Source organism: Eutrigla gurnardus (assembly GCF_963514095.1).
Source record: "Eutrigla gurnardus genome assembly, chromosome: 20".
In the NCBI taxonomy this organism is placed as follows: Eukaryota; Metazoa; Chordata; class Actinopteri; order Perciformes; family Triglidae; genus Eutrigla; species Eutrigla gurnardus.
In genome coordinates, this window is record NC_139931.1 from 18594551 (window position 1) to 18617418 (window position 22868).

Genomic DNA, 22868 nt, shown 5'->3' on the forward strand with positions numbered 1-22868 from the left:
GAGAGAGACGGTGCGAGAGAGCGCGAGAGCGAGAGCGAGACGGTGGACGTGGCACCTACTCTGATCTACACGTCAACCGATCTGTGCACACATATGCTCAACAGCGAAAAAAACACACACCACGGACCCCGATTTTAAACTACACCGCACGCGCCCCCTCTTCGCGACTTCACCCACCCCCTCGCGCGATATAGATCCCCGCGACTGTTTCTCTACGTCGAAGTCATCCGGAACCTTACAGTTTGCGTCCTGTTGCGCTCCGCCACCGGACTCTGCGTGGATAAGTGGATAACAGCTGTGGCTCACCCAGTCTATTGTAATGGAGTTAAGTTAACACCCTCATAAGTTCGCAGCGCGGACGGACAATCTGTAGCCGACGGTTTTAACACGCATGGATGCGGGGGGGTGGGGGGCGAAGCGCCGGCTGCATATGAAACGCAGATCAGGGCCAGCGCGTCCACAAATCACATAACACGACCAGGATCGCACTCACGGTTATGATTTCAGAAATAAATGCTGATTTATGAGCAGTCTGCAGCCGATGAGCCCCACTCCCCCTCCCTCCACCCCTCCACGTCCACGTAGGCTACCTTTCGAAACTGCCATAATGCAACAAATGTCCCGTGCGCTAATAACAGCGGGACAAATGTACACACACCGGCGGACACGTGAACGCACCCAAACTAAAGGTGAAACGGCGGAGAGGCTCACCAGAGACGTGTAGTCCATCGCTGCCGCCGCCGCCGTGCTCGCTCGGTGTGTTGACGTGGACAGCTCTGAGCTGTCACACCGAGATCACCGCTTCTCTTTTTTTCCTTTTTTTTTTTACCGAGCTGCCCGAGCGCGAGCCCGCTCCCGCAGCAGCCAACCGGATAAAACCACAGGAGCACGAGTCCACAGCGGAGCGCGCTCCCGACAGTCTTCCTCCTCACGCTCCCTGGCCTTTCACAATAAAAGTATTTTTGCTCCCTGATTTAAAGTGCATCATATTTATATGATTTAAGCCGAACTAAAAAAAAAACGCCTTCTTGACTCAAATCACATCACTGGTACATCTATTGAATAATATATGGAAAAATCAGAATCCGACCATCTTTTCGACCTGTAAAACAAAATGTGCTAAGCTAAGAGCAACCATTGGCTGTGTATAATAAGTGGACGTCATCGACCTGTCATCAATTGGTTTGTGGACTACAGTTTTGAACCCTCGAATTTTGGATTTCACAGCCATCTTGGACATTTTTGCAACCAGTGAGGGAAGTGACCATATTTGGACTGCAGTGGAGCAACGGTCGGATCTGACGAACACAAGCTGCACAGCCTTACCGAGCAGCAACCTGACTGGATCTGGATCCAGAACTGGTGGTTTAAGCCTGGTACCAAGCAATTTGAACAAATTATATGACATCCATTCTTCAATCAATCTTCAATGTTCAGCCCTGAGGGAGTTTGTGTGTGGAATGATACATTCCAAGCCCACCCACTTTTAGCGGTCCAATCAAATGTGAAGGATTTGATGAATCCCCTTCAACTGATCTGTTTGACTGCAGGGGAATTCTCCCAGCACAGGAACTAAAGCATTGTAACTTCTGTTTCATTGGAACTTTAACAACATACTGTATGCAATAGTAACAATAATCAAATGACATAACATTATAGCCTCTAAAGGGGAAGTTTTTCTGTATATATTGCTGTATTTCCCTAGACCAATAAATCAGGGTGCAGGACTTTTAATTATAACATGTTTTTTGGTCTCTGTGCTGAGGGTCTCATTCTCATCAGAGGAGGACGCTTCATATCAGGGTCCTCCTCAACATTATCCTCTGTCTCAGACACACTTCCCCTATGTCACTTTTTCCATCAGAGAGCTGTGACAACATCTCACAGTCAGAAAACCTTTTCTTAGAGGTCATTTTCAATTGTGAGTGCATGTTGAGAAAGCACAGAGCATGAAAAGAAATGGTTAAGAAGGCTGCAGCCCATTTATTATATGTGTAATACAGCTGAAACAGCTTTAATAATACATTTTAATAATAATTTGCATTCATTTTATTTATTATTTAAGAATTATTCATTTTTATTTTCATATGTATTTGTATTGAGATGTATGTTTCTGTTTATTTATTTTTATTCGATGGCCATCGACAGACTGACCCACTATGAATGAATAATGGTAAGAGAGAGCGCGTCACCGAAAGCGCATTCTCGACGTGCGGGCGCGCGCCTCAACAGAAGCGGAGTGAGCGACTCACACCCCCTCCTCGCTCACGCCCCTTTAACCCAGCGTTGCACTCTGGGAAATCGCGTTTATTTTCGTTCGGGAAAGATGGCAGGCGTGCAGTCGCCACCCCTCCGGAGCCTGGATGATTTCCTCCTGAGCTCGGCCCGGTTTGCCGTGCCCGACGTGCGCGACCTGGACCGCTGGAACAACCGTATCATCAACAACCTGCTGTACTACCAGAGCAACTACCTGGTGTCGGCGCTGGGCCTTCTGCTCCTGGTGGGGTGAGTTTCATTACACTGACGTGGTCACGTCCGCCCCCTCGTCCCCCGCTCTCCTGTCTCGTAACGAACATACTAGAAGCTCAAGTAAACACTGTCAATATTTTTTTTATTCCAACGGTTCGCGTTTTTCCCCCAACAGTCACGCAGTTGAACAGATTCGCGAACATTCGACAAGCTAGGCTACATTACGCTCTAAGTGGCCACAGGAATCCCCACAATGCAACACAAAAGTAGGAGGCTAATTCATGACTCTACTTTCTGCTAATGTTCATACAGTGAACTGAGTTTCTCTAAGAAAGTACTCGGATATTTGACTTCAGTAAACGCAGCCTAAGACCCCGAGGTGGGTCCAAGACTCCAAGTCCCATCAGGCAGGTACTGAATCCAGTCCAAAGTCCTAAACTTTCAACACAGTCTCATGGCAGTTCGCTTACATGGACCATTTTCCCCGTGTCAGCACAACTTTCAAACTAATGTATTTGAATGGGAAGTATCGTTCATGCCTGAACCATGTTTTTTTCCCATCGGGCACCACTCTGACCAGTAATGTTTGCTTTGTTCTGTTTCAGGGAGAAATATTCAAATGCTTGTTGCATATTCGCCTTGTATTACTCACTTCTTTGACCGCAGGATCAGTTGTATTTATTTGTGAGATCAATTGTGTTCATTCACGTCACTAGACGAGGAGAGGAGGGGGGCTTAACTCCATGTCAACGCCGTTCCGTCAATCATTGCTGAAATAACCAATATTGCTGCTTTGTACATGTTTTGAAATCCCAGATATACTGGGTAATCAAATGGCTTCCTGTCTGAGTTCATAACATCATCCAGAGGTGCTCAGTGATTTTCATTTAGCTGTAATTACTGTGAATAGCAAGACACAAATGGGCTGGTTTACTACAGCGCTATGAACCCAGAACAACATGAACCAAAATAGCCTCATGATGAAGACGATGTGTAAAAAATCAGAAGTCATGGTTTGTTAGGTCTGTCTGTTAGAAGATAAGAAAATAACTTTAGAAATGCTTGTTTTCTGAATGGTGGTCGTATCGATCGGTATCTGGGATCTAAAGCTGCACTTACAATAACGTATTATAGGCAGACATATGGCAGCTCATTGGCTTTGGCTTCGTGTCCGAGCGTCACACACAAATTAATATATTGTTGTTGGAATATTATTATTGTAGAAATATTTCGACGAGAGCGAATTCAATTCCAATGTGCTAAACATGTCTTTTCTCTCAGGTATTTCCAGCCATTCCAGTTGCTTGTCGGGGCGATTGTGGTCACCGTCTTGTTCCTGGGCTTTGTCTGGGTTGCCGAGAACCAAGCTCCCGTCCGTCGTTTCCGTAGAAACCACCCATCGATCGCTGTGCTGGCCATTCTTTCGGGCAGCTACTGCCTTATATCCGTGCTGGGAGATGTTGCCGTGTTTCTGTTCGGGATAGCCTTCCCCATTCTGAGTAAGAGCCCAAAGGCCCGTCTCTCATATAAACTCGCTTTTTTCTGCAGCTCAGGTAAATAAAGGTGTAAAAATGATTCCTTCATTTTGCCGTGTTGTCCTTCGCAGCGGTTCTGGTCCATGCGTCGGTGAGGCTGCGCAGCCTGAAGAACAAGCTGGAGAACAAACTGGAGAGCATTGGCCTGAAGAGGACACCCATGGGACTTCTGTTAGAGGCTCTGGGACAGGAACAAGAGGCCGGATCCTAGAGAGGAAGATACGTTTGGGTGCCGTCTGAGGGAACTGGCAGGAGAAATGAATGTGAAGTGGGAAAGGAAAAACCTAGAAGAACGAGACCAGGGAAGAGGAAGGAAGGAACGGGAAGTAGAAAGGGTCAGGTTGGTTTGTATAAACGAGCTAGTCGGAGACCCGGACTGATAGGTGTAGACATCATCATAAGAAACAAATAATCATCCCCAATCTGCTTTTGCACTATAAGCTCACGTTATTTTGTTTCATTTATTTTGACACATTTCTGCATAGACCGAAGCGTCTATTTGCTCCTTTAACAACCATCTGCACTCCGTCTCAATGCCTGTGGCGCGATGAGGTTGATAACTTTATGCAAGAAAAAGGAAACGCATTTATGAAAATTCTCACTTTATTTGTTTTTTTGGTAACTGAAGTTTGTCATTTTATTATTATTTTTTTTCTATGAAAAAGTATTATGTGCTTTTGCTACACCAACTACATCTCTCATTTACACATCAAACCTGAGGTAAAATCTTTTTTTCCAACTCATGTTTGAAATACATTCTTGTAGGATTACAACATCTTATAACGTAATTCCCTTTTTGTGTAAAAATACTACTTTTTCTCAGAAAATTCCAACTACATTTTCTCGTGAGGAGTATCTTTTTTATTATTGTAACATTACAACACTTTCTCAGAATAAGAGGCATGGCGTTAACTGAATACCCTTGTCGTTAAGTGTTTACATTTAATTTCTGCCATAGAAAAGTGACTTTGAATGAGATGCAGTTAGTCACCATAACAACAATGGCCGTTTTCCCTTACACCAGTCAAATTACCAATGAAAACAGGTCATTATCCTATTCCATTTCTATAGATCGGCACGTCGCTGTGAGCATTTTAGTGTTCTCAAATTAGCATTAAGGTCACAGTACCTTTGTACACAACCTCGTCTATGGAATACAATGTTTGTATCGCACATTTCTGAACCAATTTCATGTCAAAATCTCTACGTGCGTATATATCAACACCGCGTTTTAACCACTTATGGTCCTTTTTGCTTTTTCAAAACTGCCCTATACATTATGTTTAGGTTCAGGCAAGAAAACAACTTACTGAGGTTTAGTTAAAGATCGTGTCATTCTGGTTTCTGGACATGAACACCGGTCTCCAGGGTGAAAGTCCAGTGTTTGACCAACCCACCCCAACCTCCTCCCTTTGTGATTTGTATTCAAAACCTAATTGACGGTGCAGTTTTGATGGGAACATGATTTTTATGAGACAGGGCTGAAACACGTCCTCGCAGCACCGCAAACGCAGCTGAACACTTGTAGTTTTGTTATTTATTCATTATTATTGGTCTATAATAAAGAGTATTATAGGTCCATGCTTACCACCAACTAAACCAGTATTAAAATGGGATTAAAACCGTTGACTCCGAGTCTGTTGGATCACTTCAGACTCCAGTGTTAAGGCCACTTGAAGTAGGTGGTCCAGTATTTCAGTATTGAGTACAAGGTTGGTTCCCTGCTTTGTAGACATGCTGTTGGACTGTTCTTTAAAGAAATGTAGGAATTTTTAACTAATGATCAATTTGAAAAAGACACTTTTATAGCAATCGCAAAAAGCTAAGTGAAGGTATTTGACTTGTTGAAATAGCATTGTTGTGGGAACTGTGCATTGTATTGCATTGGTTGAACCTGATACAAAGACATAAAGTATACTTTTGTATGTGGTAACCTTCCTCTGCATCCCGTATTCCTTCTGTATTATTTTCATTCCTCGGGCGGTTTCACAAACCGATTTTCCCCAAAAATCCAAGTTTGTGAAATTGGCTGCAAGAAGGTTTCTTCCACTATAACATTGTTTTTATGTGTGTATTTTTTTTATTAATCATATTGTGGAAAATATATCTGATCAGTTCCCTGCAGAAACAGATGACCCTGTTTTTGATTTTCTTCCTTGTATACGTGCAATTGTATTGTTCATATTTGTCTTGACAATTCTGTTTTAGTTTACGTGGCTATTATTGGGGGGTGAACATGTGACTTCAGTGGTTTGTCTGTCCTGCATCACTAAACACAAGTCAGGGAAAGCACTTAACTCCGATCACAAAGAAATCCTTTTTTGCTCTACTTTGTAACTCAGAAGCTTGATTTCTCTAATGTAAACTGAAGATGACTTTTCTGCCCATTTAACTCAATTTACAGCTGTTGATTGTGAATTTTTTAACGTGTTGCCTTCCATGAAGCTCAATGTTCAACACCTTGTCTCTGACTGTTTTGCCAAAAGCTGGTTATTGCATTTATTTAAGATGTTTTTGTTTGTTTTTCAAAATAAAATGAAGAATGCTGTATTGAAGTGTATATGGACTGTCTATCTAGCTGCTAGCTTGCTAGCCAAAGCCAATACACAGGAACTTACATGCCCTCAAAACAGACAATTATATTTTATATATATATATATATATATATATATATATATATATATATATATATACACACACACACACAAAAAAAACACATTTGTGTATATCTTGGTGACAGACATTGTGCTCAATGAGAGATGTGGTTCACTGAAGAAGGTCTCAGTTTATTGTAATTTTTTCATAGTATCACTTAGTTTTATCAAGCAACTCTTTATCAGCCCGGAAGATAAAGAACAAGCAAGACCTGTTGTTAGCGTGAGTAACGTTACATCCTGGTACTGAACATAGAGAGAGAGAGACGCCACTTATCACACTTTTGGGGGTAAAGTCTTTATAATTCTATATAATTATTCTATTTAGTGTTAATACCAATACCAACAAACAGTTTAAAAGGATGCTGAAATAACTCCATAATTATGGTGATTAGTAAAAAGTGCTGAGTCATGCTTTGTTAGGTCTGTCTGCAAGACAACAAGCAAACTACTTTTAAAATGCTGGTTTTCTGAATGGAGTCTGGTTGATGGGTGCTAAGCTATGCTAACATTGTAGCTGCTCCATCAACACTCCAAATAAGGTCATCTAGACATAAATACAGCAGAGACCTTGTTGTTTGGACCACAGACAGTCTCTGGTTTCTCCACATAGTCTGGTCTGGTCTCTGGATTAATGTGAGCTACAATCTAGACCTCTGGGGGATCACAGACACAGGAGACTTCATTTGTTTCCTCCATTTCTGATTCAACATCATGAGGAGACTCACCATGTTGTCAGGTGGAGGGGTTACTGGCTTAACAGCAGGTGGTGCTCACTCTTCACCACTAACACATCAATCAACCAACAAACTTGAACACTAAAGTCATGCTGAAATGGAAAAAAAATCCTTTTGAACTCTTTTAGATCTCCTATTTAACAATATATGCCACACACTTTCTTTGTATTTTTGTATGAAAATCCAATATTTGCTTCTTTCTGGAAAAGAAAACATGACATGTGATTACATCAGCTAGTACCAACCAATAATATCATGATATCAGAAATACGTCACCATGAGATGGCAAGTCTCATAATTTAATAAGTTCCATCCATCCAGCCGAACCCAGCTGACATTGGACGAAGACATTAGACATTAGAGACAGACAGGTAACCAGTCTGTCTATCACAGGGCTGACATGTAGAGACAGATAGGTAACCAGTCTATCACAGGGCCGACATGTAGAGACAGACAGGTAACCAGTCTATCACAGGGAGACATGTAGAGACAGACAGGTAGCCAGTCTATCACAGGGCTGACATGTAGAGACAGACAGGTAACCAGTCTATCACAGGGCTGACATGTAGAAACAGACAGGTAACCAGTCTATCACAGGGAGACATGTAGAGACAGACAGGTAACCAGTCTATCACAGGGCTGACATGTAGAGACAGACAGGTAACCAGTCTATCACAGGGCCGACATGTAGAGACAGACAGGTAACCAGTCTATCACAGGGAGACATGTAGAGACAGACAGGTAGCCAGTCTATCACAGGGCTGACATGTAGAGACAGACAGGTAACCAGTCTATCACAGGGCTGACATGTAGAAACAGACAGGTAACCAGTCTATCACAGGGAGACATGTAGAGACAGACAGGTAACCAGTCTATCACAGGGCTGACATGTAGAGACAGACAGGTAACCAGTCTATCACAGGGCCGACATGTAGAGACAGACAGGTAACCAGTCTATCACAGGGAGACATGTAGAGACAGACAGGTAGCCAGTCTATCACAGGGCTGACATGTAGAGACAGACAGGTAACCAGTCTATCACAGGGCTGACATGTAGAAACAGACAGGTAACCAGTCTATCACAGGGAGACATGTAGAGACAGACAGGTAACCAGTCTATCACAGGGCTGACATGTAGAGACAGACAGGTAACCAGTCTATCACAGGGCTGACATGTAGAAACAGACAGGTAACCAGTCTATCACAGGGAGACATGTAGAGACAGACAGGTAACCAGTCTATCACAGGGCTGACATGTAGAGACAGACAGGTAACCAGTCTATCACAGGGAGACATGTAGAGACAGACAGGTAACCAGTCTATCACAGGGAGACATGTAGAAACAGACAGGTAACCAGTCTATCACAGGGAGACATGTAGAGACAGACAGGTAACCAGTCTATCACAGGGCTGACATGTAGAGACAGACAGGTAACCAGTCTATCACAGGGCTGACATGTAGAGACAGACAGGTAACCAGTCTATTACAGGGCTGACATGTAGACAGACAGGTAACCAGTCTATCACAGGGCCGACATGTAGAGACAGACAGGTAACCAGTCTATCACAGGGCCGACATGTAGAGACAGACAGGTTACCAGTCTATCACAGGGAGACATGCAGAGACAGACAGGTAACCAGTCTATCACAGGGCTGACATGTAGAGACAGACAGGTCCATCCTGCATGTCTTTGGACTGTGGGAGGAAGCTGGAGAACCCGGAGAGAACCCATAACACGGGTAGAACATGCAGACTCCACATAGAAGGAACCCGAACCGGGAATCGAACCTGAGACCTTCTCGCTATACCCACTACACCACCTGCAGCCCTAAACTCCAAAATCATCAAATTTGGAGATTGTGAGTAAAAAAAATTGGCAACATAATGATTTATTTTTCATTGATTTAAATTGGAAATCAAATTTTTTTATATTAATTATTCTTACTTTAATTCATCATTTTGACTGAGCATAAGTAGCCTTCTTCTTCTTCTTCTAAAACACATAAATAGATCACACACACCCCCACCCCCGTGTTTTTTTTCCCACAGGGAGGAGTTCTGTGACGTCATCACCGAGTGTCACTTTAAATAGTCCCGCCCTCCCGCTGAGCCCAGAACAGACTGAAGCCGGTCGCTGGACGCTCTAAACTGGTAAGACATATAAACAATAAGGCACATTTATACTACATTGTTATCAAATAGGTTTGTAAATATATACATATATAATAAAATATATATACTAACAGAAGAGTACTTTTTTTATTAACACCAACTGTGTTCTTGTACAGCAGCCTTTTAGTGATGTTACAGCGGCATCGCGAGTGGAATCGCTACAATATCCCCGTAATGTTCCTAATAGCCGCTCGATGTTTCCCTCGGAGTCCACACTGACTGTCTACTCTCGCTCGTGCGTTTGTTTTACAGAAAGACGTCGTCTGAATGTCGCGTGATGTTTCTGCGGCTTCCTTAAGCGTGTGATCAGTATCATGAAAACATTGTGTAACCTGTTGCTCCGGCTCATCTACAGCTTGGAAGCACATTAGGGAATAGAGTCGCCATGTAATACCGGTAATCATAATGTAATAGGAGTTATTAACCCACAATGCAAGGCAAGTCTTTTTTCATAATAACATTCAGCACACTATAGTACACTTTTAATAAATACACCATAGGTTAAAGTGTACTTTATGTTGGCTTTGTTGTTAAATATATTTTTGTATATTTTTTTTAATATATGCTCAAAATTATTACACAACAATGCAGTCGAAGCATGAAAAAGATAATTTAGGACACTGTTAAGTAAAACTTTAGTGTACTTGAAGTTGTTTCATTTTAGCACATTAAAGTACACTAAATACACTACAAATTGTTTTTTTCTACCATTTTTATTCAACTCAAATACACTTATACTACAATTTAATATACTTAGTATAGTTATTCACCAGGGATGTTTGTTTATGACAGTACTTAACTTGAGTATGTATATTTGAGTTACTTTGAGTAACATGAATACATCCTTCACATTCAACCACATGCAATAGCAGCCTGGCCATCAACACAGTATAGGCTGCACTATTATACTGTAGAATAGTTTATAATTCACTTCTATACATTTTTTTAACACAAACTCAAAGGTCTGGACCAGGTGTGAAGATAAAGAATATAATTCAATATTATTGCCCACATGATGCACTTTGTCCAGCTGAAAGTTCATTAGGAAAATATTCTATTAAAAAACAAAATAAGCAGATGAAAACAACAACAAAGAGAAATCAAAACTAAGCTTGGGGGATAAATGATTAAGTGCCAATACAGTCTCACTGCAGTTTGTGAAGGAAATAGATGTTTTGTGTACGTGGAGACAAACTTTCCAATTTTCCTGAGTTAGATTTAGACTATATTATTAAAAGAAAGTCATTTTTTATATCCCTGGTTGTTAAGGCGGTGTTCCACCCAGCTGTTCCCTGCACTTTCTGTAAACACCATAGGATGAAGGGAGGGAGGGCGCAGCGAAAGGGTTTTTCCAGGCAAACACTGCCAATGACATCATGTGGCTGCAGTGAGTAATCCAGGCTGTGTGGGGCAGGCAGGTGGATACCAAACCCTCCTACAAGTAGGTCCAAGTTACTGAGAGAGAGGGAGGGCGGGGGGGAGAGGCGACACCGCCTTGTCTGCTCTGTGTGTCTATCTGCTTTATCTCCTCAATCAAACTGTCAAACCTCCTAACTGCACCCACGCCAACAGAAGATTAGTTTCCACAACTACAATGCCGTTATTATTATCTCTAGTCACACTTTTAAAGGGGACCTATTATGTTTTCTGCTTTTTCACTTGCCTGTCTTTTGTAGTTCTTTGTTCATGTAAAACGGGTCCTAAAGTCCAAGTCCAAAGGGATTCACTCTCCCCCACAGAAACACTGCTCCTGGACTTCCTGAAAGGCAACTCAGCATCAATTGAAGGTTTTGTAATGTGATGTAATTGGTTTGCATGATATCTGCCCAGCCGCTAGTTTGTCACGCCCCTTGAACAAAGCTAGTGAGAGAGGGCTTAAAATGATGACGAAATTAAAACAAAAAACTGTTCGCTTGGCTTGCTAGCTAGCTAGCTAACTTCGCTACGTTCCACCTCAAAGGTAACATTATTTTAGCTGATGTGTTTTATCCAGAGACTCTTTTAATGAGCTGGGAAGAGAAAGAAGGAGCAAGACACCATTGTTAGCGTGAGTAACGCTACATCCTGGTACCGAATAACTGGTGTCGTAGCTTCGGAAAGAGGCGTTGTCTTATATTTCAATAGTTGCAACTTTCTTGACGTGTACAATTATCTTTCAAATTAACAAACAGCATGTGTGTAATTAATGGCACAATTCAAATGGGATCTAATGACTACCGTACATATATTTTTCCAAATAATGTCCCATGGTGGTCCACCAGAAGGGGCGGGACTAAGCCTCTCTGTAACGTTAACATTTGTGTTAAACACTTGTGTCTTCAGTTCTCTGTTCTGAAGTCAGCTGCTTTCTTACATTCACAGGAGAAACATCTGGGACGTTTCCTGCGAAGGGGCGACCCTGGGAAAGTTTCAACGGCAATCTTTTTTTGTAGGTATTTGGATCTCAATCAGTCCTGGTGAAAAAAGAGTTCTTTCTTTTACACTTGGACAATTTTTTTGTTGGTGGACCCAGAGGTTCTTTTTTGGAGCCCATCTTCTTCTGTCTTCTTGGGACGTAACATAAAGACCGAAGAGACCCTTGTTGGGTTTGGCTGAGCTGAGCTCTGGGCCCTTACAGCCCCTTGCTTATACCATGCTGTACCTGAAGAAATACTTCACAGAGGGCCTCATCCAGATGGCCATCCTCCTCAGCCTGTGCGGTGTGAGGGTGGACATGGGACTGGAGCCCTACCTGCCCACCTCCTGGCACGAGATGATCACGGGTCCAACCGCGGCACTGACCCAGACGCAGTTCCACAACCTCCGCAACCGCCTGGAGGACGGCCCGGATCTGCACCCCAAGAGCGTGGACCTGGACGGCTTCTTCACTGCACGAAGGCTGCTGGGCTGGGTTCACTCTCTGGACAGACTGCAGGTGGGAAACACTTCTATTTCCTTCTTTTTCTGTGGCTGGAGGTTTTGGGCTTTTTTTTTAAACATAGCTTTCTCCAGGTTCCTCATGCAGAAGTGGAGACATGGCTGGTCCAGCAGGAGCCATGTCCTCTTCCCATGGTGTGTCCAGACCAGTCCTCCCCACTGGAGAGAGCACCTGCTCAGGTGGAAAGAGACCGAACTGCCCCACCTCAGGAATCCAGTGCTGGACTTGGTACCTTGCAGGAAGAAGAGGAGGAGGATAAAGAGGTACAGCTGTTTCACTCGCACCGTTTTAGTTTGATCTTGTGTATCTTTACATTTTGTAGCCTATTTTTAGGTGTAACTGACAAAAAGTCACACACCAAGCTCTTGTCCAGTGTCCCGTACATACCCAGCAGCCTGCTATGGGTTCTATGATAATGTAAGCTAATACATGCTGCTGCTAGTGTTGATTCCCACCAGAAGAAATGTGTTTTTATGAAGAAATGGTTGTTATGATGGTAGAAGGCTACAGGATTATTCAGAGTTCAGTTCAAGTACAAGAGCTGACATGTTTAGTTCAGCTCATCAATCTCTGCTGACCTTTGTCTCGTGCCATAACCCTGTCGGATCAAGAGCCAAAGGCATTGTTCATGCTGTGATTCAGGCAGTAACTGATCAAATAATCAAATAGTTGCAAACAGTGAATATCCGGAGTCTTCCGAAGTCTCTGAGAACACTACCGACCCACCAAAATTGCACAGAAGCAGCACTATAAATATATTCAGTAAGTAATGCAGTGTGACGTGGACTACAGTGGTGTTTTTTGTTTTGGCTGTCACCAAAACGGAGTGCAGGGTCACGTGAGCTGATGAGTCAGAGCTGGATGAGTCAGCAGGGAACCTCCCCACACCACAGATGACCTCGCCAGGAAAATGAAGCAATACGATCAGTACAGTTGACATAAAGGAAGGGAGAACCTGCTGGCGTGAAATAAACACATATAAACAGCAGCAGGAGGCAGGGAGGCACAGACCTGGCTACTGGCTCAAACTTAAAGGGGTGGGTTGGATGTGTTGAAGGGGGTCTGATTGAGGTACTTATCCAGGAGTCAGGAACCAGCATGGGAGTAGAGTAACAATAGAGATGCATATTTTAATACATTTCTTTAATCAATAGTTGGTCGCCTTAATAATGCTAGCAGTGAGTGTCAAACAGGACTACGTCATCGGTGCAGTCAGGATCAGGTTCCACCATGGTCCAGGGAGGCCTGCGAGACAAGAAAGCACAAGGACTCCGGGGAATGCATACAGAGAGAGATTAAAATTCCCTGGTAGTCTAGGCCTACAGCAGCATAACTAAGAGCCGGTCCAAGACAAATCTGAGCCAGCCCTAAATAGAAGCATTGTCAAAGAGGAACGTTTTAAGGCTAATCTTAAATGTGGGAACAGTGTCTGCCTCCCAAACCACAACCGGAAGATGGTTCCAGATAAGAGGAGCTTGATGGCTGAAATCTCTGGCACCCGGTTTCGGAGACTCTAGGATCGACATATAACCCTTTATTGTGAGGGCGTAGTGCTCTGGGAAGACAGTAGGGTTTAATGAGCTCTTTGAGATATGATGGTGCCTGACCACTAAGAGCTTTGTAGGTGAGGATATGGATTGTACATTAAAGTCAATGCTCAGAAGCTAATACAGAAGAAATCTGATTAATTTTATAGATTAAGTCAGAACCAGGCTGCAGTATTCTGGACCAGCTATTGTGATTCTCAGAATATACACATATACGTCTCGGCGTTGGTGTCATTTTCTTTACTTTTCGATCCTGTGAGGTCACCATGACTCACCGCCATGACAACCGACCAAACAAACAAGTCCCATTACCTTTATATAGGATCACACAAAGTACACCGACAAAACAAATAATACACACTCAGACAGGCCAGTGTGTACGACATATAAATAGCCCACAGAATGGCTAGTCTGGACATGTACACACACACACACACACACACACACACACATTGTGTAACAGGGTCATGTGCAGCGGTTTATCAGTGGCTACATTTACTCGGCTGTCATTTGAATTCTGTGGCACTTTGTAATGGATTTCACACCACTAGAGGGCTGCAGGATTAAATTATAAAACCAGGAAGTGACTAAGCATTTTTACAGTTGCAAATATGGAGACGGATCATTTTCTATACACTGTCATCTCAATCAAACAGATCAAAACATTTGACAAAAATACATCCTATAGTTTTGTTCTGTCGGACAAAGAATGATTATGCTTTATTCTATTATTATTATTCTCTTGATTCAGACCTTTAAGTGTGAGAGTCTGAAGAGTAAAAAAAAACCTTATATATATAATTTTATTTTTTCTTTCATTTTGAAGCTGTGTCTTTAAAATAGTTTCATGTATAGTTAGCTTTCCTGCCAATTACACTGATGCATCAAATATAATACAATTCTGTGAGAATAAAATATCTTGCTGAATAAAATGTCAAAATAAAAGCAAATTTACTGCAATAATCCGATGCAATAGTGCCATATTAACTTCCGGGGTTGGCCTTCAAAAACGTAGCAGCACTATATTACATCGTATGTGTGTTTCAACCAGTTCCCCTGTTTATCACTGACTTGATGCATCTTGTTAGTTGTAGTTTTTTAAAGAGAATCCACCTCATTGATCTGGATTCAAATATCTCAATCACTGAGGTTCACATAAGGTTAGCATTCTCATCATATTAGCATTTAGCACAACCCACTGTGCCTATAGTCTCAGAGCCTCTTGGTCTGGACCCATTTAAACGGTCTGTGAACCTTAATGAGACCAGGAGGGGCAGATATACTGGGAATTATGTATTTCAGTTTTGTTTTAGGAGCTACAGCTGAAGCTCAGTGTCACGTTACAGCACACGCCTACACATCCCAGCCTTGATATAGCACACAGAGGGCCACATACAGGACCGGCCGCTACCTTGGCTTCGTCAAACTGAAAGTGGATCTAATATTGTTTTTGAATTCCCCCTCATGTGTCGGACCCAGAAACACGCAGCACTTTATGAGCTTGTGACCCACCAGCTTGTTTTGAAACCTGATAGCTGGACTATTGCGTCCTGACACACATTTTGACATCCCATCAGTTGCGCAACACCTCCTGTTTACCACAACCACACACACATGCAGAGAAGCAGGGGCATGCAAATGTGCATATTGCGCAGTCTTGCAGAAATGAGACAGAAAAAAAGAACATCTGGATGTTATGAGGAGGTGGAAACGTCAAATGTTGTGTAGTTTACCTTAATGGGAAATAAACGTAGACAAACTGACGCCTCACAATCCGCTGCATCACATTCATTTCACTCCAGATATTAGTTGAAACAGATTTGATTACATTTCGTAGGGTTCTGAGGTTTAACTGCTAGTCTTTTTGTTGAGGCGGGGGTCATGAGATCACAGAAGTGGTTTACATCTGAATACTAGGAACCTGAAGATTCAATTCAGACAAAGATTAAGCTCAGCCATGTGCGTCAAGTCCTTCTAGGCAGAAATAAAGAGTTAACTTTTTTTTTAATCACTGGAGAATTGATAGAAATGGTTGAAAATGGCTCCAAAATCCCACATTAAGACACCAAGAAATGCACCATAGAAAAATCCAGACTGTGATTTAGTATCTAAAACGTTCTCTTTCTGAAAATGCTAAAAAAAACAACAACAACAACTTATTAACACTAACAATATACCAAAGAACAAGATACTCCACATCTCCAGTTTGTGGTTGTGATTAGGCTTTTTTTTAAATGTTTTTAAATGGTCTCTCTTTTATTAAATGGCTAGAATCTACAAGAGTCTCAGATTTCCAGTCAGACACAATTTATTCCAAAACTGTTTAGGGACCCCAGGATGCAGAAATATTCAAATACACCATTTTAGAATATGGGCAAAAATAATAGATCCCTGTGAATATGGCCATGCCGGTTCCCTCGGAAAAATTCTGCGCAACTTTGAAACGCTAAATTTAGCTTCCTTAGATAGCACGACGTTGTCCGCACGGAGCCCTCTACTGGTTTCTAATACAATCACACATCCACCCACTGAAATTTGCGTAAACAAAGCCAGCCAATCACAACGAGCCAACCCGAGTCAGCACATTACTGTGCAACATCCCAGACCATCTTCAGCGATAGTGCTCATAGAACTAGGGTTACACTCTTGTAAACTTTGTTCCATCTCACACAGGGGTTTGGGGTTTTCCGAAATATGGTCCTATAAAAAACACCTGAAGGGGTGGGACTTCGCATCTCTATTGGCTACTATCGGCCCCGCTCCTGCTGTTCATACGCTATTTAAAAAGCCTCCCCGCCAGCTTACACTTATAGACTGTGCGTGAGCCTGGGGGGGAATTAGTACGGTCACTCCCCAATCCCTGATGTACCGAGTTTGAGGAGTCCCAAGCTTGTCGGGACAAGCTTCAGATCCGTGACAGGTCTTTTTGTGACGTTACTTTGTTGAAGAGCTATTAAAATGCACTTGACTCGCCTGAGGTTACTGCTTTTCTTTTGTCACGGCCTCTTCGTTGCTGAAACTGTTCTGGATTCACCCCAGCGTGCTTTTAAACGTTGGCTCACGTAGTGAAGTAAGAGATACCGGTATGTGCACAGGCCTGACCCACTTATGTCCAAAGCTACATATGTGTCCTGGCTAGCCAGCTGTTGAGGGTCCCTGGGTTTGTCTGTAAGCCCCCTAGTCTTGTTAGGAGAATGTTCAAGCTATTCTGAGCCTGGCTGTCTGTCTCTGGGAGACTTTACATTCTGTAAATACAGTCTAGCTGTATAGAAGGCAAGCCTTTTCCAGTCGTTCACTTGGGGATTGCTTTTCTGCTTCACCGTTTATTTCTTTTAACTGTGCCATATACGGTGAAACAGGGTCAAAATAAAAATAAAAAATGCTCTTTCTGTGTTGTAACCTGGCGGCAACCTCCGGTTCTGAAAAGTGAAGCCAGAGCTGAAGTGCCTTAAACTTGCATTCTCTCTGCTGGCCATGAATGGGCGACTGGTTTCAAAAAGAAGTCTGATTGCATGAAAGTCTACGAGAAAATTACCCTACTTCTCTTTAGATTCATTATCTCAGCAAACTACAAATAACAAGTATTTTTCATTCCAGCAAGATGTTCATTTAGTCAATTATGGTCCATTTAGAGGTATGCTTTAGGGGCGGGGCTACCTTACCTACCTCGGCCGAAATGTCAAACTCATGGCTACAAAACTGTATAGTCAACACACCAAACCGGGTAACGTCACCACGACTACGTTCACCTACTGTTCATGATTAGGACAGCAGTGCTACAGCATCATGGCTAAGTTTTCCTTCCTTTTTTTTGTTTCTGCAACCAGGAAGAAACGCATCATGCATTTCATGACAGCAGCGCTCTGGAGGAGAGAGAGGAGGAGGAACACCGGGGCAGGAGGACAGAGGGACGAGGGCGACCAGGAGGCTCCCACAGCCGCGCTAACAACGGCGAGCTAACTCCAAATGAAGGAGACCAGGTAAGAAGAATCAGGCTCATCTTAATTTCAAATGCCACAAACGCCATGGAATATTTGTGTAAAACCAGATCTTACATTACACTTTTTAAAAAAACAGAACCCGCCTGACGTACACACTGTAGAGTTGTGTGAGTGGTGGTGAGGTGATCAGAGTACCTGTCACGCTTGGAATCTGAGCTGGACGCTTCAATCTTTAAACGCTGGATTAAAGCTCAGAAAAAGCTCAGTTCAGCAGAACAGCAAAGCACGGGAGACGCTACACAGCGTGGTTTATAGCATGTTGTGTGTGTGTGTGTGTGTGTGTGTGTGTGTCCAATGAAAGGTGAAATTAAAATTGAAAGTTGGGACAATCAGCTTTACATAGATATCAAGCATTTAATTCAGATTAATGATAACATATACGCATCCCACACTTTCCTTCCATCTCTCCCTTTTCTTTTCCTGGAGTTTCAACTCCCTTGAATCACCTCCCTCGTGATCAAATTTCCAAAATGCATCCATTATATTAGAGTGCCACTGCTTGTTTGTGATTGTGTTTATTTAATAGGATGTATTTTATTCCTCGTACTCGTCAGCTGTGTACAAACAGCGTTACACTACAAAACCAACATTGGGTTTAAGGCAACAAAGCCGGGTAGTTGGTCACAAACGCATCACTTCAGGGCTCACAAGGACCACAGGTTGGTCGGTCTAGTTATTTTAATTGCAAACATCCACTCTCACAGCACCGTCCTCCCACGTTCTGTTCGCTCTCCTTCCCCACACAGCCGCTTACCTTGGAGCATACAGTAGGATTGTTAATCCTTCAGTCAATCACCCAGATCACCTGCAGCTGCATGAATCAGCTGACTCTCTCCTGCAGCCAGAAGCTGCACCACGCCCACCTCCAAAATCACTTTGATGTGAAGCGACAATTGTATCACAAGTCGTCTTTCTCACTAGGTCTAGACTTTGTCCAGTCACATAAATTATTTTAATTTGCATCCACCATGAAAAAGGGGTCTCCAGTCAAAAAAATGTGTTTTGTTTATTGGAGTTCAACTTCCTTCTCTCTAAACCCGTCTTTCTCTTCCTCTGTCTGTCTGCTTCCAGACTTCTTTCTCCCTCCAGGAGTGTTTGAGGCTGTTGGAGGAAAACTTTCCCTTCACAGACGACCAACAGGTAAAGCCTCTTCACTTCACTTCTTTTTTATTTATTTATTTATTTATTTGTTTATTTCGGGCATGTCAGTTAAATCATCATCACACATCATTTTCACATAGTAACAAAAAATACACATGGCCGAAAGGGAAAGCGGGGGAAGCCAAGGCTTATCTAGTCCCGCCCCCATTACACACAGGATAGAATCAGAATCAGAATCTTTTCTTTTCATTGCATTTTTCATTTGACATAACTTTTCCTTTTCCTAGTGACATTTGACATAACATGTTACAGCAGTAGGTGGTACAGAGAGCTGAAGTCCAGTGCATACAGATTACGTGTGTGTCTGCACACATGTCCATATTGTTCATCACAATAGAGCAACAGTCTCAACATGTAGACAAGGTCCGAGGGAAAAGAGAAGTAAAAATTAAAAATAGAAAAGTAAAAATAAAGATAAAAAATAAAGTCCAGTGTAGGTACTAGTTTTGGAGATGGTGAGAGATGGTGAGGGAGCCCCCCCCCTTTTTTTTTTTTTTTTTTTTATGAATCCTCACTGTCCTCTGCAGCTTTCGCTGCCCTTGACTTAGCCATTTCCTCCCGGTTATTGGCAACTTCAGCTCGCTTCCGTGACGGGAACTCGCAAAGTGCGGAGAGGTCAGCGCGCATCCCGACCATGGCTGACCGATTGGTCACTATTTCTTCCCGGTTAGTGGCCACTTCAACTCGCACCAGTGCCGTGGAGTCACGAACTGCAGAGATGTCAGAGCCCATCCCGACCACAGTAGACCGAGTGGTGGCGTTGTCCACCCTCACGCCGGTCACCTCCGTGGCGATCTTTCTCAGTTTCCGATGTAGCATGAAGATTCCACATCCCAAGGCGATCATTCCAGTTGTCATGAACGCGAACAAGTACACGTCCTCGACGTCTTCCACATCCATTCACTTCTCTTCTCTTCACTTCTCTTCTCTTCTCTTTTCTTCTAGCACCACAAATAAAGGCATCAACCTTTCACAATAAAAGCCTTTTACAGTGTGTAAACAATGATGGCATAAGTTGGTGTGAACATGCATGGAAGTACATTGGAATATGATGCTGTCGATATGCAGAATTTAGATGCAGAATATTTGCAGGGGAGTGTTTCTAACTGTCATGTGTAAACGCCTTTACTTGCCCCTCAGTTACGTGATGTTGGTTGTAGAAGGGGAGATCTTGAGCCACCAGGCAGGGAGCCCCATATCATCCCCACTGGGAACCCTTCCTTTGACCTGGAGCTCCACTGGCAGGACCTGTTGGCTATCATGGAGCCTGAGGTGAATGAAAGCAGATGAATTTACATTTGGCAAACAGAATAAGATGACAAGATGAGATGACTAAGCCTTTTTTTCATCCCTCCTCTCCAGGACACAGATGTTGACATGATGACTTCATTTGACACCCAGGATTCAAGAGAACCTGGGACCCTGCAGGGTGCTGGGTCTGAAGCTTGTAACTTCCCTGATGACAGCGTAACAGATGCTGATCAGCAGGTTCTTTCAATGGAGGCTCCCCTGCAGCACGGTAATTACTCTCAGTGGTAGAAGTTGATGTTTGTCGTAAGATTTCATGGACATCTCTACATAAACTACAATTCTAAGCGTTTTCTAAAACATAACCAATCTTTGGTCTCTAGGTTTGTTGGGGCCTCCATGGCGGTCGGAGGTAGAGCCGGCCCTGCTTCCCCTCACCCCCAGTGCAGACTTGAATGACCACAGTTCAGCCTTAAACACAAGGGATGCTTTGAAAAACTGTAATGTGAATCCCTCGCACCCATTTAAAGACCACACACATCTGCTTGCAAAGGATCCTTCAGAAGATTTCTGCGTGGGACTAAATAGAGAAGATTACTCGGATACCTTCAACTTAAATCTGCTAACGCAAGGTCTTCTGGATACTATGGAAGACAGTCCTTCCTTACAGTATGCTACCAACCCTGAAAACCATCCTCGCTTTGATACTAGCTTTCATTCACCTGACCTGACACCTTCCAGTTTCACCTCATCGTCTCCAGAGGGGAATGGTATGACTCGAGACCTTCTGACATCTCCCTCCAGTTTCTTTCTGGTTGACGAAGATGAGGATGTTGATGATGAAGGCGGCTCACTTGGTGACCTCTTCGAGGATACTGTCATCCTGGATGAGATGAGATTGTTGGACCTGGCTCTGGAGGAAGGATTCAGCCCAGAGATGGCAGCCAAGCTGGAAGAGGAGGGTTTCCTTGACAGAGAAATAGCCCAACAGGAAACCAGAAAAAATGATCAGTGTTCAGTGTCTGGCATTGGAGTCACAGAAGACCAAGATCAACATCAAGGTAATGAAAATGGTGATGCAATATACTTTTTTCTGTAGTAACTATTTCTGATCAGATGTGCAACTATTTCTTTTAAGAGCACACCAATGTTGAATACAAATGCGGAACACCAAATGCAAAGCGAATTTGCATTACTCATCCGAGTTTGATAACAATAATAATAATGTAGAGCTTACCTTGACCTTTCCTTGTTTCCTCCTCCTAGATGGTGAGGATCAGGCAGATTCGGACTCTGGTCTTTCTCTGGACTTCAGCCGCAGCCCTGCTTCCCCATGTGCTTCTGAGACCTCCTCTTATTCATCTTCCTCAGCCTCCTCTTCATCTTGTGTGTCAGCTGTGGCAAGTCCATTCTCTGAAGACGAGGATGAAGAGGCTGAGCAAGGGTTCGTTGGTTCACTTATGGACGTGGAGATGACCATAAAGCAGGAGAGGCTGGAAGAGGAGGAGATGGGGGCGGTCGGAGGAGGGGACCCTGAAGAATTTGAGAAACCCTTCCCTTTCAGCTATGGGCATCACAAGCTGTATCCTGGCTTTCCTTGGCTGCAGCATATCGGCCATGATCACACATACAACCAGCCTTCATCACCCACCTCCTCCTCATCCATGGGCCTGATGCCCACCAAACACACCAAGTCCTCCTCGCGAAATGACAATGCCAAGCCTTACCACCGCTCCTCTTCCAGACACATCTCTGAGAGCAAAATGTGGAGCCGAGACGAACGGCGTGCACGTTCCCGGAAGATCCCTTTCTCCAATGAGCTGATTGTTAATCTGCCAGTGGAGGAGTTTAATAACCTAATGTCCAATTACCAACTCAGTCAGGATCAGCTTACGCTCATCAGGGACATACGACGCCGTGGTAAGAACAAAATAGCCGCCCAGAACTGCAGGAAGAGGAAACTGGACGTGGTGATGGACCTGAAGGACAGCGTGTCAGGTTTGAGGCGTTACCGTTCACGGCTGCTCCGAGAGAAACAGGAAGCCCTGAGAAACCTGCAGGAAATGAAGCGCCGACTGGGCACATTGTACCAGGATATCTTTTCCACACTGAGGGATGAGGATGGCATGCCGTTGAATGCTATGGAGTACATGCTTCATATTGAGTCTGACGGTAGCGTCATGGTAGCTTCACGCCAACAATCGGCAGCAGTGCCACGGACAAAAACCAGTAAGAAACAGAGGGACAAGAAGAAATGAGGAGGTAGACTTAACCAGCCATTCTGGTTTGAGCATGTTTGGACATCAACAAGGTTGTGATCTAACCTCCATAAAAAGCAGGAAATACCAATGTGGGAACACTGGAATTCTTTATCCGATGTCAGTGGAAGATGTATCAAGTCCTGACACACCCAAAGAGATATCCAT

General features: G+C 43.4%; 3 protein-coding genes across 8 annotated transcripts in view; 2 read left to right on the forward strand and 1 right to left on the reverse strand.

Annotated features, from left to right (window-relative positions):
• Nucleotides 1–22868, reverse strand: part of copz2 (COPI coat complex subunit zeta 2) — a 420907-nt gene that overhangs the window by 16513 nt on the left and 381526 nt on the right. For 2 of the 4 annotated variants that reach the window (XM_084037687.1, XM_084037686.1), the window contains exon 2: nucleotides 712–745. In XM_084037687.1, coding sequence (XP_083893813.1) covers nucleotides 712–729 — 18 coding nt within the window. In that variant the 5' untranslated portion in view covers nucleotides 730–745. Of the gene's footprint in view, nucleotides 1–711; nucleotides 855–22868 lie in introns of those variants that run through there. The other 2 variants (XM_084037689.1, XM_084037688.1) reach the window with 2 other exon arrangements.
• On the forward strand, nucleotides 2300–6554 carry praf2 (PRA1 domain family, member 2). The gene is made up of 3 exons (XM_084037040.1): nucleotides 2300–2505; nucleotides 3751–3968; nucleotides 4076–6554. Exons 1-3 carry the CDS (start codon nucleotides 2327–2329, stop codon nucleotides 4213–4215), a joined length of 537 nt encoding a protein of 178 aa, XP_083893166.1. The 5' UTR covers nucleotides 2300–2326; the 3' UTR covers nucleotides 4216–6554.
• nfe2l1a (nfe2 like bZIP transcription factor 1a) lies at nucleotides 9503–22769 on the forward strand. Of its 3 annotated transcripts, none has more exons than XM_084037708.1 (9): nucleotides 9503–9547; nucleotides 11930–12482; nucleotides 12560–12748; nucleotides 17860–18012; nucleotides 19105–19173; nucleotides 20335–20466; nucleotides 20557–20713; nucleotides 20826–21503; nucleotides 21709–22769. In XM_084037708.1, exons 2-9 carry the CDS (start codon nucleotides 12201–12203, stop codon nucleotides 22698–22700), a joined length of 2652 nt encoding a protein of 883 aa, XP_083893834.1. In that variant the 5' UTR covers nucleotides 9503–9547; nucleotides 11930–12200; the 3' UTR covers nucleotides 22701–22769. The 3 variants fall into 3 exon arrangements, with proteins under 3 accessions (XP_083893834.1, XP_083893836.1, XP_083893835.1); XM_084037709.1 differs by lacking the exon at nucleotides 9503–9547 and adding an exon at nucleotides 10934–10955; XM_084037710.1 differs by lacking the exon at nucleotides 19105–19173.

Bases quoted from the DNA above. Each gene is read 5' to 3' on its own strand.
- praf2 (XM_084037040.1), top strand. From the start codon at position 2,327: ATGGCAGGCGTGCAGTCGCCACCCCTCCGGAGCCTGGATGATTTCCTC. The intron at 2,506-3,750 runs GTGAGTTTCATT...CTTTTCTCTCAG, and splicing joins GGCCTTCTGCTCCTGGTGGG to GTATTTCCAGCCATTCCAGT. The intron at 3,969-4,075 runs GTAAGAGCCCAA...TGTCCTTCGCAG, and splicing joins GATAGCCTTCCCCATTCTGA to CGGTTCTGGTCCATGCGTCG.
- nfe2l1a (XM_084037708.1), top strand. From the start codon at position 12,201: ATGCTGTACCTGAAGAAATACTTCACAGAGGGCCTCATCCAGATGGCC. The intron at 18,013-19,104 runs GTAAGAAGAATC...GTCTGCTTCCAG, and splicing joins CTCCAAATGAAGGAGACCAG to ACTTCTTTCTCCCTCCAGGA. The intron at 19,174-20,334 runs GTAAAGCCTCTT...CTTGCCCCTCAG, and splicing joins CCTTCACAGACGACCAACAG to TTACGTGATGTTGGTTGTAG.